A 14,400-nucleotide genomic window follows, 5' to 3' on the forward strand; every position below is an offset into this window, starting at 1 on the left:
CTGGCACTAAAGACACAGCCTTTTCAGAAGTTGCCATCTTATGCTTTTTTCTGTAAAGCCTGTGTGATGACCGGGACAGGCCGACAGGCTCAGAGACTATCTCGTTTAGGTTCTGCTTTACATCTGCAGAATAGCAGAGGCCAAAGAATCGAATAGGAAAAAAATAAAATAAATGCTTCACCACAACAGGTCTGTACTAGGGGCCACCCAGGAATCAGAAATGAGTGAAGTGGCCCAAATGGCCACTAAACTAAACTAGGGAGCCCATGTCCTTTCCAAAGGAGGCAGCCACAGTTCAGTTACATACACAAACTTCTGGCAGGAATGTGAGTTTAGTGTTGCCAAAGCTGCTGATTTCTCGAGAAAAGCCGGAAACCCAGACTTTGTGTAAAATCTCCTCATTTTAAAATGGGAGCAACCAAGGAAAAAAATTGTGTGGGCCACACAAAGCAGGTCTGTGGCTTAAATATCCTCCGAGGTTAACCATTTTCTAGCCTCTATGAAGGATGGGTGAGTAGTGAAATGATCTGCTTATGACTAAAATGGTTTGCTTATGACTACATAAATAAAGGACCATTGTGGTTAGACTCCAGCAAGTGCCTAAAAATACAGAAATGACTGACAGCACTCTGCCTCACTAGAATCTGTAATGAATGCCATAACAAACATAAGAGATTCATAAGATACTTAGGAAAAAATAAGTCTGAAATATTTCATTTGAAAGATTGACTCAATGTCTTTTCACAATTACTTTCCAAGTAAAGTAGGTCATCTTACCTGTGCTCTCTTGAGACTGCTGTGCGCATCAGTGCTTGCTATTTGATAGACTTTTGCCATAACTATTGTTTTTCCCAAAGGCCCGCATACTTTCTCCAGCTTCTGGTTGCAATCTTACATTTGGGACGGTAAAAATAGAAGACACTGTGGACAGAATGAAAAGTTTTCATTTACATATTTATAGGTGTATTTAGAATCTTTTCTTTCAAAATTGGAGGCTGAGATGCAATGCTGATGTCCCGCACATAAAACATCATGGTATGCGTTGGTCTTTGAAATGTCAAGTCGTCACAGCCACACACACACACACTCACACAGATTTACACACACATACGACAGGGTAGTCTGCCTTCCCCTCCAAGCCACAGCTCAGCTGATCTCTCATACTTCTCTGATCTAGAACAATAAGCCTGAATTTGGAAACAACATATTTTGCCCTTTCTTTGTGCATTCTTTCATTCATTCTTTGAAGAAATATTTATTGAGCCCCACACTGTTCTAGGTTTTCAGAATCCTGTAGTGTATCAATCAGAATGAAAAGAAATCCTGGTTTTTGTAGATTCCACTTAGGGGAGACAGATGATAAACACTCAGATGAATATATCAACTAGTTGTAAGTGTTCTGAAGAATAATAAAGCAGGAAGAGAAACAGGAAGTGCCGGGGTGGAAGCAGGTCAGTGAAGGCTTCCCAGGTAAAGGTACCTTTGAGCAGAGAGCCAAAAAGGTGAGAGGGCAAGTCATGCATATATCTAGAGCAAGAGCAAGCACGAACTGAAGAAAGAAGAAACAGCAAAGCCTCTCTAAGGAGCAAGAGAAGGAGCAGGCAAAACAGTTAGACGGCTATTGTAGAAACACAGGTGAAGGAAGATGGTGAGTGACATGGGGCAGTGATGGCAGTGGAGAAGTGATGATGGTCTATTGATCTATTTTGAAGGTAGCATCAACAGGGTCTACAGAAGAACCGGGTTTGGGTACGACAAAAGAAGAGGAGTCAAGGGTAACTTCCAACAACTGGAAGAATGACATTGCCCCTTATTAACGAGGTGAAGACTATAAAATGAGCAAGTCTAAGGGAAAAGATAAGGAACTCAGTTCTGGTAATATGAAGTTAGAAACGCCTACTAGACATCCAAATGGAGATGTTAAGTAGTCAGCTGGTATATGCAAGTCTGGAGTCAGGGAAGATGGGACTGGAGATTGAAATTTGGAAGCTGTCAGTGTACACAGATGATATCTAAATCATTAGATTAAATGAGATCATCTAGGCTCTAGGGAGCATATGTAGATAGGAAGATCTGAGGATTAAGCCCCAGGGCACTCTAAGAGTGAGAGGTCTGGCAGATGAGAAATCTGCAAAGGAGTATGAAAAGGAATGTTTAGGGAGGCAAAAGGAAAATGTCCTGTCCTGGAATCCAAGTGAAGGAAATGTTACTACGAGGAGACAGTGGTCAAGTGTGTTGAATTATGCTGATGGATCAAGATGAGGGCTGGGGAAAGACCAATGGATAGAGACTAAAACCAGCAGTTGTGGAATCTTGGGTATAAAAGCTCGGCTCAAAAGGATTCAAGAGAGAATGGAAGTCTAGAAACCAGAGCAGCAAATATGTTAGAACAGGGTGTGTTTTCTTTTTAAAAAGATGGCACAGAGCTCCATTAATGGCATAATGTTGCTTTAGGATAATATATAGGACATATATAGGAATAAGAAACCCTACCAACATTAGAGCTGAAAGGTCCTTAGGGATCACTGTGTCTCTATATGAGAAATTGGGAACCCACAGAAACTAAGGCACTTCTCCAAAGCTGCCCAGCTAGTTAACAGCGGAGCTGAAGCTGGAATCCAGGTGGTCTGATTCCCAGTTCAGTGCTCTTCACACTGCACCAATTTGTTGGCCTTCTTTCACTGCAGATCTGAGTTTTGTGAATTAGCAAATGAATGTAATAAAATCAAGGACTCTACGCTATGAAGTGTATTTTGTTCATTTACTTTGACAAGGGTGGTTCAGCTTCAATAATTTATGTAACTTGATAGTATACACAGGAGAATGCCCTTTGGTGTATTTGGGAAAAATAATGAATTTCTTCTAAATCAGCCCTCCATTTACTTCCCTGCAATTAAATCTTTGTGAAGAAGTGGGGCAAGGCTGTTCGGGTTTTGGGATAGAGGGAGAATGACAGGGTGCCACTAGAATTAGCCAGCTTTAACCGCCAGATCTCCAGGTAACTGTACCATAATTCTTGCTTGATGAATTTATAATTCCTGCTTCAGTGGCACACTAATACATTGCTTCTAAATTTTGGCATTTTGTAAACTGGTGAGGTTTTAAGGACTAGTACAATTAAGAAAGATATTATATTGTTATATGTTCTTCCAAAGCAAATAACAGTCTGGCATCAGCATACAACTTCATTTTTATAAGAATTCATGGAATGACTGCAGTGCTCTGTGTAACCAAGGTTCTAATAACACTTGATACTCTTCTCAAAAGGTCTGATATATTAAAGTAGCCAAGAAGACTGGAGCCCACTTTGAACTTACTTTTGTTACAATCTTCTCCTTTTACCTGGGTTTGCTTTCTGCTTGCATAAGATTTTCCCTTTGTGGACATTCTTTAAAAAAAAAAATGCCATGACCCATCTTTAAGAATGTGACTGCTATGGACTTAACTGTGTCCCTCCAAAATTCATATGCTGAAGCCTTAACCCCCCATGTGATAGTTTTTGGAGATGAGGCCTTTGGGTAGTATTTAGGGTTAGATGAAGTCATGAAGGTGAGGCCCTTAGGATGAAATTAGTGGCTTTATATGAAAAAAATGAGAGAGAGAGAGAGAGAGAGAGAGAGAGAGAGAAAGAGGGAGAGAGAGGTGTCACTGTTTCTCTCTCTCTGCCACGTGAAGATACAGGGAGGTGGCTGTCTCATCAGGAAACTTGATTTGCCGACACCTTGATCTTTGACTTCCCAGCCTTCAGAACTGTGAGAAATAAATGTTTGTTGTTTAAGCCCCGGTCTAAGTTATTTTGTTACTGCATCCTGAATAGACTATGTATTAATGTGAGGCTCCTAAAACTGATTAACAGAAACCATGACTTGGTTGATAAGACAATCCATTTATTGGTTCTGCAACACTTCTTTTCAGATGGATCTCTTTCCAAATCTCCTTGAAAAGGAAGCATATGAGGATACTGGCACTGCTGCTGCTGCTGCCATTTGCCAGGTGGTGAACTTTTACAAGACTCTACACTAATGTAAAATTTAATTTTAAGAATTTCAAGAACTTTTAAATATAGTTTGCAGAATATTAACCTAGATAACAGAGTCACCAAAACCAGTCATTTCACTTAAAAGAACTAGTTCCCAAAGTCTCCAAAGCCTAGGAATTCTTTGTTGTGTAAACATGTTTACAAGAACTACCATGTTGTTCGAAATGGAAATGACTGTGGTATTTAATACTGGGATTGTCCTTTCTTGCGACTGGATTTATGCTTCATAATGATTATCTACTAGACACAGAAATAGCATTTCTGTAACTCAAAATTGTTACCGGAGGCGTTTAGCAGAATCTTGCTTTAAAAATATAATGATTTTTCATCTTTATTCTCCCCCCTTCAAAAGGTTTCACTGCTCCTGATGTTTAACGTTATGCAAAGACGTGTTTCTGCCAATGAATATCGCCTTATGGTTATGCTTCTGCAAATAGCCTGCTGTGAGCTGATAAAGGGATTAATGCAGCCAAAATTCTTAATCTGTGAAATTACAAATTAAATTCTCATATTAAAAATACCACCCTGAGGTATTTTTTGTGGTTTTAATTCCCCTCTGGTGTTCTGCATACATTGTGCTTGTTAATGACAGGGACAAGGCTGTCTCCATTGGCAGCCTGCTGCCGAGTGATAATGTGTAGGCATTTACTTACTGATAGAAACTGGATTTAACCACTGGCTGATAAACTAAGTGCCAAGTGGGTAATAAGTCCATATTAACAGAAAAGTACTACTACAGAATTCAGAATTCATAGACCATCAAAATCCCGGCTTAAACTCAATCATCAAGTCAGATGGGATTGAGATGTCACCAAGGAGGAGTGATATCAAGTTGCAAGTTATACTGAATGGGAAAACAAGCCATATGTTTGAGTCTGACGAGCAATAAACTAATGAGTCCACTGGCATCATTTTTTTTTTTTTTTTCAGTATGGGAAGATGTGTTACCAATTCATTATTTTTCTATAGGGATTTCAACTTTAATTTTTTTTTTAATGGGGATAGTTGTAGTAATGGTCAGTGGGTAGACTTTCAGAAAGGAAGTAGTGCAGAATATGGGATAAATATGGGCTTGGAATATATGAAATACTGAAGAAGATTTCAAAGCATGGGGGAGTAGTGGGTTAATATATCTATAGTTACTTTAGAGTGAAAAAAAAAAAGTAATTAGAATTAAATATGAGGTATCAGAAAAGATTTAGTGTAGGAATACCCAAGAGTTGTTACTTGGGACTTAGTTCCAAAGTAAAAGGTTATTGTTGTCGAGGAGACTCCAATGCTATCATGGGTGGGAAAAGTCTAAGGGAATAAAGAAATAAATTTTATGTATGTCTATGGTAAGTGATGTGTACACAAGGATTAAAAATGATATATCCATCCATATATGCAGTATATTAATTTTTAAGGCAAAAAGAAAAGAGTATGAGGAGAAATATCTTTCACTGGCATTTGGAAAGAATGTATCACCATTGAACAAAAGTGTTCTTACTGCAGTAGTGTTTTGCAAAATTTCACAAGAATTTTGTTTCACACTTTGGAAGAAAGATGAGATCCTCCCAGTCATAAATCCTCCCCCAAATATTTAAAATGTAATTGAAAAAGGCTGTGTAAATATGAACACTTTTGTAAAAACAAAACAAAAACCCACCCAGGAATGTGTTTTGTTTTAAAAGATCCAGAGAAGAGCTCTGTATGAATACCAAGAGCATCTGTAGTTGAAATGAATTACATGTCTTCAGTTCTTACATGTCAATTCAGCGCATTAGCCAATTGCCAACTCTGTTCGTCAGCTCACTGCATAGCAGCCCTTTTTAAGGTTATTGTTACAACCAAGATTGTCTCTGAGAATCAAATAGAAATGAATCATTCCTACTCTGTGTACTGCAGCCAGCTAAAAAATACTATATGCATAAGGCACTAAATATGTAAATCATATTTTCCTTTTCCTTTATGACTGCTCATATCATTTTTTTGGACACACACATAATCAAATACAAAGACATGCAGCTGCTGACTGCAGAGCAGAGATAGCAAAAAAGGAATCCATTTTCTTCCTGTGTCTGGTAAGCTAGCAATTGAATGGCAGGATTCCACTAAATATATACACACACACTACCCCCCTCCCCCATTCTCTCTCGCTCTCTCTATACACACACACGCGCGCGCGCGCAATGCATATACAAGCATACGTAATATTAGAGAGATGCACATATAAACATGTGGACCTCTCTACATGTGTATTACACATAGATGCTAAAATCATGTCCCTGCTTCGATTGGATGTTTTGAATTTGTCATACTCACTATCAGTCAGTTCCCATAGCCGTGGGGGCAGGTCACTAAAATACTCGTGGCTCAAGGCGGCCTGTGCTGACAGTCTGTTCTTTGGGGAACACTGTAGGAGTTTGGAGGCCAGATCCTCTGCATGATTCACATAGCTGAGCCTGAAAACACAAGCAAAAAAGAGAGAAATCAGAACAAACAAGAAAATCCCCTAAGTAAGACATAAGGCTCACCTAATTTTTCAGTATTTATTTATTCCTGGCCAAGAAAACAAGTTGCCTGTTGAAAATAAAAAGAAGCAGAATTCACATTAGTTCCTAGAGTATCCGTTACTGTAAACCAGCTTTTACTCTCACTTTCCTCATTGATGTAACATATTTTACTATAAGCAAAGGATTGATATTTTCAGGATAGAATTAGGTCCCAAGGTAGAAAATTTCAGAAGATAATTTATCAAATAGTTGCCAGAATTTGTTCATAGAATATAGGTACTGCATACACATCTGGATACATTTACAGGAAAATTAATACAAAATAACCAGGAGAATTAAAATAAATCTACTATTAAATTCTCTAGTTACTAAAGTTACTTTTTCCTTTAAGAATTTACATTTTCTTACATTGAACAAAAAATTATTGGAATAAGTACTCTTTCAAATATTAATCATAATATTAACACGCAGGTTAACAAAGGGGATAGGCTTAAACCATATGGGACTGAATCAATTCAAGATGACCTTTAAAACGACAGCAGAGAGAAAATATGTGTCTCAAGATTACCAAAAAAGCAGAGGAGTAAAATCTTTCATGTGGTACTACTTTCAAATGGGTAGCAGACCACACTGTCCAGCCCAGCCTTGTTTTCCATGGAAACTCTACTTCACTGCTCAGGGCAATCAAACCCAAATAGTTAACATAAAAATGATAATTAAAGTCTTCCTAATAATGATTACCATTTATGAGTAGGTGAACATGTGTCAAGCGCTCTCCTAGGCGCTTTTCACACACTCTCCTATTTACTATTCGGACAAGATAACTCCGTTTCTGTCTAACAGCAGGGGGAGCGAAGTGGAAGTCAGAGAAGGTAATGGTTTGCTCAGTTAGCAGGTTGAGCAGATTCAAACCCACCCAGTGGTTTTGCATGTGCAAAGCTCTCAGGTCATTCCTAAAGGCTTTTACCCACAGATTCCTGAGTTTCTACAAGATGAAGTAAGTACAGTGACTCTTAAGCACCCAGAAGAATGTGAAGAAACGTTGCACCTGCTAGTGGGTATTCTTTCAAAAGCCTTGAAGCTACAAAACAAGCCATGAGCCAATAAACATCTTTTCTAGTGACCAACAATTCTCTCCCTTCCCCTCCTCAAGCTACTCTTTAGCATTGATTTAAAATTGTTATGGTGTGGGGGGAAGGGGGATGGATTGGGAGTGAGGAAGAGGAAAGTAGGTCATGAATTTGGGCAGAGGAAGAAAAAGGGAGAAGAGCGAAGAAAAATATTACTCCAAAGATCCAATCTAAGAGACCTTCTCCCTAAATCTTCATAGGTGAAGGTCTCACCCATTGGTTCAGTGTCTGGCTGCTGTAATGCTGTTTTTTAAAAAACTGATCAGTATCTTGGTTTTAAATGTCTCTACCTGGCAAAGAGAAATTTGTCTACAGGAAACGGAGGCATTCTTACAATTCTGTTTTCTTTTTTTTCTTCTTTCTTTCTTTTAATAGGGTCCAGGGCCATCCAAATTATTCCTTCCTCTTCCTAAGACTCTTTTGCTATTAAATTTTTTTCATTAATATGTTTCTAAATATCAAATGCAAAGTTTGAGATAAGTAGACTTCATGGCAAAAACTGCACTTATATTGAACATACAGTTTGTATGTAACCATGGTGAACACACTGGTATCCATTTTATACAGCTTTGATAAAACACAATGACAGTGCCAGCCAGACTGAGACTAGATCTAAGTTTTAGGTCTGACTCTGTTAAAGAGTGATGAACCACATTATGTCTGCAGTCCTTCCAGCTCCAACAAGCCGTAAGTCATCCTTGAAGCATGGTTTCACTATTTTGAAGAATTATAAATATTTAAAGTTGTATTTGTTTTTGCAGTTGATTGTTGATCACATTTAGATTTAACACATATAGACCTAAATATAAGGAATTACCAAGAAGACATTTCCCCTCCCCCAAACTGACTAAACTTGTTAATAAAGTCAATAAAATAATCAAATGCTTATTTGTGCTATCTGGTTTATACATAAACATCTGAATTATCACACAAAATTTTAATTTAGAAAGTTTGCTATATCTTGCGATGTATGGGGTTCTTTTGATTTAACCTGCTTGGTATTCATAGTGTTTCCTGAATTTGAGGTTTCATGTCTTTCATCAATTCTGGAAGAAGATCTCAGCCACTACTTTCCGAATATTGCCTTTGCTCAATTCTCTCTCTTCCGTCGTTTTATAACTCCAATGTAATACCATTTTATTAAATTTTCCATGTCTTCACTTGTTCTTTCATATTTTCCATCTGTTAGTCTCTCTGTTCTCCATTCTGAGTAATTACTTCAGAGCCATCTTCTAACTCAACTAACTCTCTAATCAGGTGCATCTAATATGCTGTTTTCCTTATTCATTTTGTTCTTATAAGTTCTTTTAAAATCTCTGACAAATTTTCATTTTCAACTTTAATGGTTTCCTATTTAAGTTTTTAATTTGATCTTTTATTTCTTTACAATATTTTAAATACAGTTTTGTTCTATGTCTGATAATTCCCAATAGCTGAAGTTCTGGGTGAGGTGGAGGAGTCCAGTTTTGTTGCTTTTGCTACTGACTCTCACTCACAATGACTTTTTCACGTTTTATAATTCTGGATTTTGGGCTCATGCTTGGCTTTGATAATCTGTGGGAGTCTTGAAGCACCTGGGTTGAGACTATGTTCTCTATAGCGATTTTCTTTTGCTTCTGCTAGGAGCGCTGGAGCTCTCTCAACACCTATGTACTCCAAGTTCTTTCTCTTGGCTTCTGAGACCAAGTGAGTTATGTAAATTTAAACCTAAACTTGTAGAATTCTCAGGGGAGTCTTTTTCATCCCCATTCAGAGCCAAGGGCAACACAAACAATTGTCCTTGAAGTCTCTCTTTGCTGGAAGCAGATTTTTTTCTTTTTTTTCTTTTAGCCAGCCCATTACTGGCTGAAGTGCTTTGAGGGTCTTGACTCTCTGTGGGGAATCTCAACTCCTATGCCCTCCTAACTTTCTCAGGCCCAAAGCCTTGATTCCCCACAGTCAAGCAGCTCCACGTTTCTGTTTTAGCAATACCTCGAGGGCAGCTGCAACTTCAGCACTTACTTATCATTCTGTTTTTTTCATTCTTGGCCCCTGGAAATTTCAGTTAATTTCTTCTTGGTTCAGCTATGCATATGCATTTGAACGGATGTGCTTGTATTTTATCCAACATTTTAGGTGATTTTTAGCAGTAGCAGAAGAGACTGTTTTTCCCCCTACAGATAAATATTTATAATCTCTATAATCTAATTAGTTACTACAAAATCATCCACACTTACAGTTTTTAGGTCTTTCTCCCTGGAATAAGCACTAAATTGGTGTTGTTGTCTTGCCTCTTTTTTTTAAAACTAATTCTTTTAGGTTACCTCTATTAAGTCTCAAAAACTAGATAACTGAAGTTATTTCAGGCTAATGTTCCTTCCTTCACCACTTACTTTATAGATGACTCTCAAATGCATTATCCTAAGTGAAAGAAGCCAAAGGCTACACACTATATACTTTCATTTAGATGACATTCTGAAAAACGCAAAATTATAGAAACAGAAAAGTGATCAGTGATTGTCTGAGGCTGGGGGTGGGAGGGGTTAAGAAAGGGGTCCAGAGAATTTTTTCAAATGGCTCTACATCTTGATCAATAGGAATGGAGATCAGGCCATCTAGACATGTGAAAGGGCAGGGGGACTGGTCAAGGAAATTCAGCACAGGGAGCAGTCTGGAGAGATGGGGTGTTGCAGGTTTTTCACAAGGAACATTCAGACATCAGGGGTGGAGGCTGGCCCTCTGTGAGTGACTGTCACTGGGACTTCTGTGTCCCAGGGGAGCCTCAAGGGATGTCCCAGCAAATGAGGAGATGCAACTGCTAATGGTGAGGCTCTCCTATGGATTTCAGTGCTGGATGCCAGGTCACCGAGTGGGGGTTGGCCTCAGGCGGTCAGAACTGTGCCTGTCAGCTCACAGGGTGAGTTCAGCCAGCTCTACGTTCCTGGGGAAGGGTACGTGGGACAGAAACCTTCACGTTCATTCCATATTCATTGTTTTTTTGTGTGTGTGTGGTATGCGGGCCTCTAGCTGTTGTGGCCTCTCCCGTTGCGGAGCACAGGCTCTGGACGCGCAGGCTCAGTGGCCATGGCTCACGGGCCCAGCCGCTCTGCGGCATGTGGGATCTTCCTGGACCAGGGCACGAACCTGTGTCCCCTGCATCGGCAGGAGGACTCTCAACCACTGCGCCACCAGGGAAGCCCCATATTCATTGCTTTTAAAAGATGTTGTTTGCTGTTTGTGGAAACTCCCTGGGAAAAACCTTAAGGAATTTAAAAATTATAAATCTGTATGAAAATGAAGAGAAACAATCTCTACTGAATTCAGAGTATGTTTGTGGAGAGAATCTTATCAGTAACTTTCAAACAAATGCTTTTAATACAGTTGAAAATAATAGTATTCTGCTATTCTAATCATAACAAATTTCATCGTTTTCCTAGTCCTTATCTATGTAACACACACACACACACACACATACACTTTACCTGAGTTTTTTAAAAAAAAATATGAAAGAATGTAACATGAATAGCAAAAACAGCTTTAAACCATGACTATAGAGCAGGATATTTTCTTTATTCCTTGTGCAGGTCAGATTTTTGTACCTCAGAAATGAGGAAGATGGAACATATGGTCATTAAGGGTTGTCTAGCTCTAACATTACATGTCCTCTGATCTAGGAAGAACCTGAGTGTGAACTGGAGGCAGGGAGGGTGAGCAGAGCCACACTGGCCTGCCATCGCTCACCCAACACAGCTCCCCTCTCTGCCATCAAGGCAGTGATCCAACAGTACCTCTCACTTGTCTTCACTCAACCTGTCAACTAAATGCTTTAAAAGGTCACCTAAGTTTCTAAGCCATCTTGAAAATAAAGAGCAAAGCAAAGCCAAAGTCTGTTGCCACACTAAGGAAGACTGTCAACGTTGAGTAGAGAAAACTGAAAGTAGAGGATGAAAATGGTGGCACGAGAAAGAGGAAAAACTGGGCAATGGCAAGCCAAAAAGGGCATTTCCTATGAGGCACGGTTCCTGGTACAGAGTGGGGACATGGCATTTGATGAATGGCTGAATTTTTGATTGAGAACTGACTATATTAATTTTTATACTTACAAGAGGTTTTACTTTACCTGCGACACATGAATTTAAAAGTAAACAATCATTTTGGGGTAAAAACATCTTAAGGTTAAATTCTGGTCCCTAAGGAACATCTTCAAAGTATACATGTCTCAGAGGATGACTTTTTTTTTTGAAGTGGGAAGGAAATTCATCCTTGTCTTTTTAAAGTTACTTTATAAACTGGGACTGCAAGGTTTTTTTGTTTGTTTTTTCACGTTGTAGTGCCAAGAGACTCCCTCTAAAACTGATGATACATCTGCTTGTAGAACTAAAACAAGTTACATTTTGTTCCTAAAAGTTGACTTGTAAATATGTCTATAAAAATCTTCGCTGCGATTTATTAATATTTTAGCTCATGAAAGCTGGACATAAAGGGTAGAGGTGTAGCAGGTTCAATCTACTTATTAAAGCATTCAATGGAGATACTGACTTCCATATAAAGGCTTAAAAGGAAATTAATAAAAACAACAAAACGTTCTAGAATACTCCTCACTTGCAATTTATGATGGGAAAAAACGACATACACTGTGGGCCTATGTCTGAAGCATAAGAGTGTGCTTTGTCTCACAGAGTTGGAAATAGAGCAACCTGGAGTGAAAGATGGGGAGGGTCTCTATATTCATGCTTTACTCACTGTCACACTCATCACAGAGCAAAGACAAATGGACTGGGTCCTTTTATTTGACAGTGCACATTTTGTCTCTGTGCCAAGGATGCCAACATGGGCACTGGCCACTGGGTTAGACAACAATTGATCTCTTGAAAATGATTTGTGAAGAAGTCCACCCACCAATAAAAACAAGTCTGACTGTTTCCTCAACTGTACCGACTAGAACTGTCAGATACAGCACTCTTGTATATATATATATGAAAAGCTAAATGTGCATTTAATCACCTTCTTGTCAAAGTTCTAACTTAGAGGGAAGACTGCAGTCATAAAACCACTCTGATTTTTCAAAAAGTGACTTATTTTTAAAAAACAGGCTTGAATTTATTCATTTTGCAAAGAGGGGCCAGTAATTGGTCAAGCAGAAGATGAAGGGAATCCCTGACACTGGAATAAACTCCTGGGGAAAATAAAGACTAATATAAGGAAAGATTTAGGTCTGTGCAGTGAATCTCAAGTCCAGGAGCTGGGCTGTGCAATGAAATGAGAGGCAAGACTCTTGGGTATGTTAATAATGAAGACAGAGTTGTTTTACACTGAGACTTTCTTTGTCAACACACTGCTGTTAAAAAAAAAAAATTGAGAGTCCTCCCCTCAAGGTAAACAGGTAACATTTTTATATTAGCTTCCAAAAATAGGTTGTGTTTTGTTGTGCACAGAAAATTGTTCAGTTCTCAATCATTTATTCTAGCTAAACTGTTTAATAACACAATCTCCCTGGAAGACACTCATTCCCATAACGGTCAGCTTACTTGATTGTTAAAATTCTATATCATAGTGCTACTTGTAGAGTGTTCTACAGTCTACAAAGTGTTTTCACACATATTATTTTATTTGATCCAGATAATCAAAGGGCCATACTTACAAAATGGAACATACAGAAATTTCTGACTCTTTAGTGCCGATTACATGTCATGCCAAAGATTTATTGTATGTATATATGTGTACATACATATAGAGATAGATTACACACACACACACACAAAGCCGTATGTTACTCAGTTTGTAAAGGGATTATTGGATTACTTTAAAGTTGTTTTTAAAGATACCTTACATGTTTCTGTATTTCTCTCTCTTCCTTTAATTCTGAACTCTATTGTTATAGAGACTATTCTTTCTATATTCTTTTTAACACCTCCAGTGCCCTATATTAAATAAAGACAACAGGGAGAGTCCAGCCTTAATGTGAACAAGATGAATAATCCCCAAAGCCAGTCATACTAATCTGCACTGCTGGGTCTTTCCTTCAGATCTAACCCTTACTCAACACATAGTTGCCCTTGCAGAAAACTCTATCTGGTGGAAAAGTACAGAAAGTGCTGTAGAGCCCTCAGCAGGGTGTAAATGAATTGAGCTTTTGAAAACGCTAGCACTGACACTCTTAAGAGTATTATAAACTGCCAAAAGGTGAGCAGAAAAAGGAAAACACTAAATTCTTGCTTTGGATTTCAGAGCTTAGCTAGATAAATTTCCTAGCTTTGATTTTATTTATTATAATTTTCTAGCTTTGATTTTATTTATTATAATTTTCTACCCTCCCCCCAAAAAAGACATGTCTTTGAATGTTTAAGTTCAGTCTGAAATCAAATGAAGAGTGGTCTGGCTTTTAAAAAATTGGCTAACTTATGCAATTATACTAGCCTTTTCCATGTGCTAATACAGAGCTATAGATTTTCATATTTACATCTCATAAATCTATAGATGCAGATATTATCATAAAATATTCACAAAGAAAAGCTAATATAAGTGAACTTCTTGTTATATTCTTTTCAACAAAAGCCCTGTGTATTTAAACTTATTTTCCACAAAGGTGGATCATGCTTGCATGCAACTTGCTTATAGGAAAGAAACAGTTAACTGTTTCACTACATTGTTTTTGCAGACTCCACTTTAATCTCCTTTTCAATTCTTCTCCAGTACCTAGTAGCAGTGATTTTTTTGAGTTGTAAAAATTGTGTTTTTTAGTAGCTTATATAAATCT

General features: G+C 38.2%; 1 protein-coding gene across 4 annotated transcripts in view; it reads right to left on the reverse strand.

Moving 5' to 3' along the window:
• Positions 1 to 14,400, reverse strand: part of CDK14 (cyclin dependent kinase 14) — a 609,402-nt gene that overhangs the window by 80,077 nt on the left and 514,925 nt on the right. For all 4 annotated transcript variants that reach the window (XM_060020565.1, XM_060020564.1, XM_060020563.1 and 1 more), the window contains 2 exons: positions 6,344 to 6,483; positions 778 to 921 (listed from right to left, as the gene is read on the reverse strand). In XM_060020565.1, coding sequence (XP_059876548.1) covers positions 806 to 921; positions 6,344 to 6,483 — 256 coding nt within the window. In that variant the 3' untranslated portion in view covers positions 778 to 805. The remainder of the gene's footprint in view (positions 1 to 777; positions 922 to 6,343; positions 6,484 to 14,400) is intronic.

Source organism: Delphinus delphis, chromosome 9 (assembly GCF_949987515.2).
Source record: "Delphinus delphis chromosome 9, mDelDel1.2, whole genome shotgun sequence".
Classification (NCBI taxonomy): domain Eukaryota; kingdom Metazoa; phylum Chordata; class Mammalia; order Artiodactyla; family Delphinidae; genus Delphinus; species Delphinus delphis.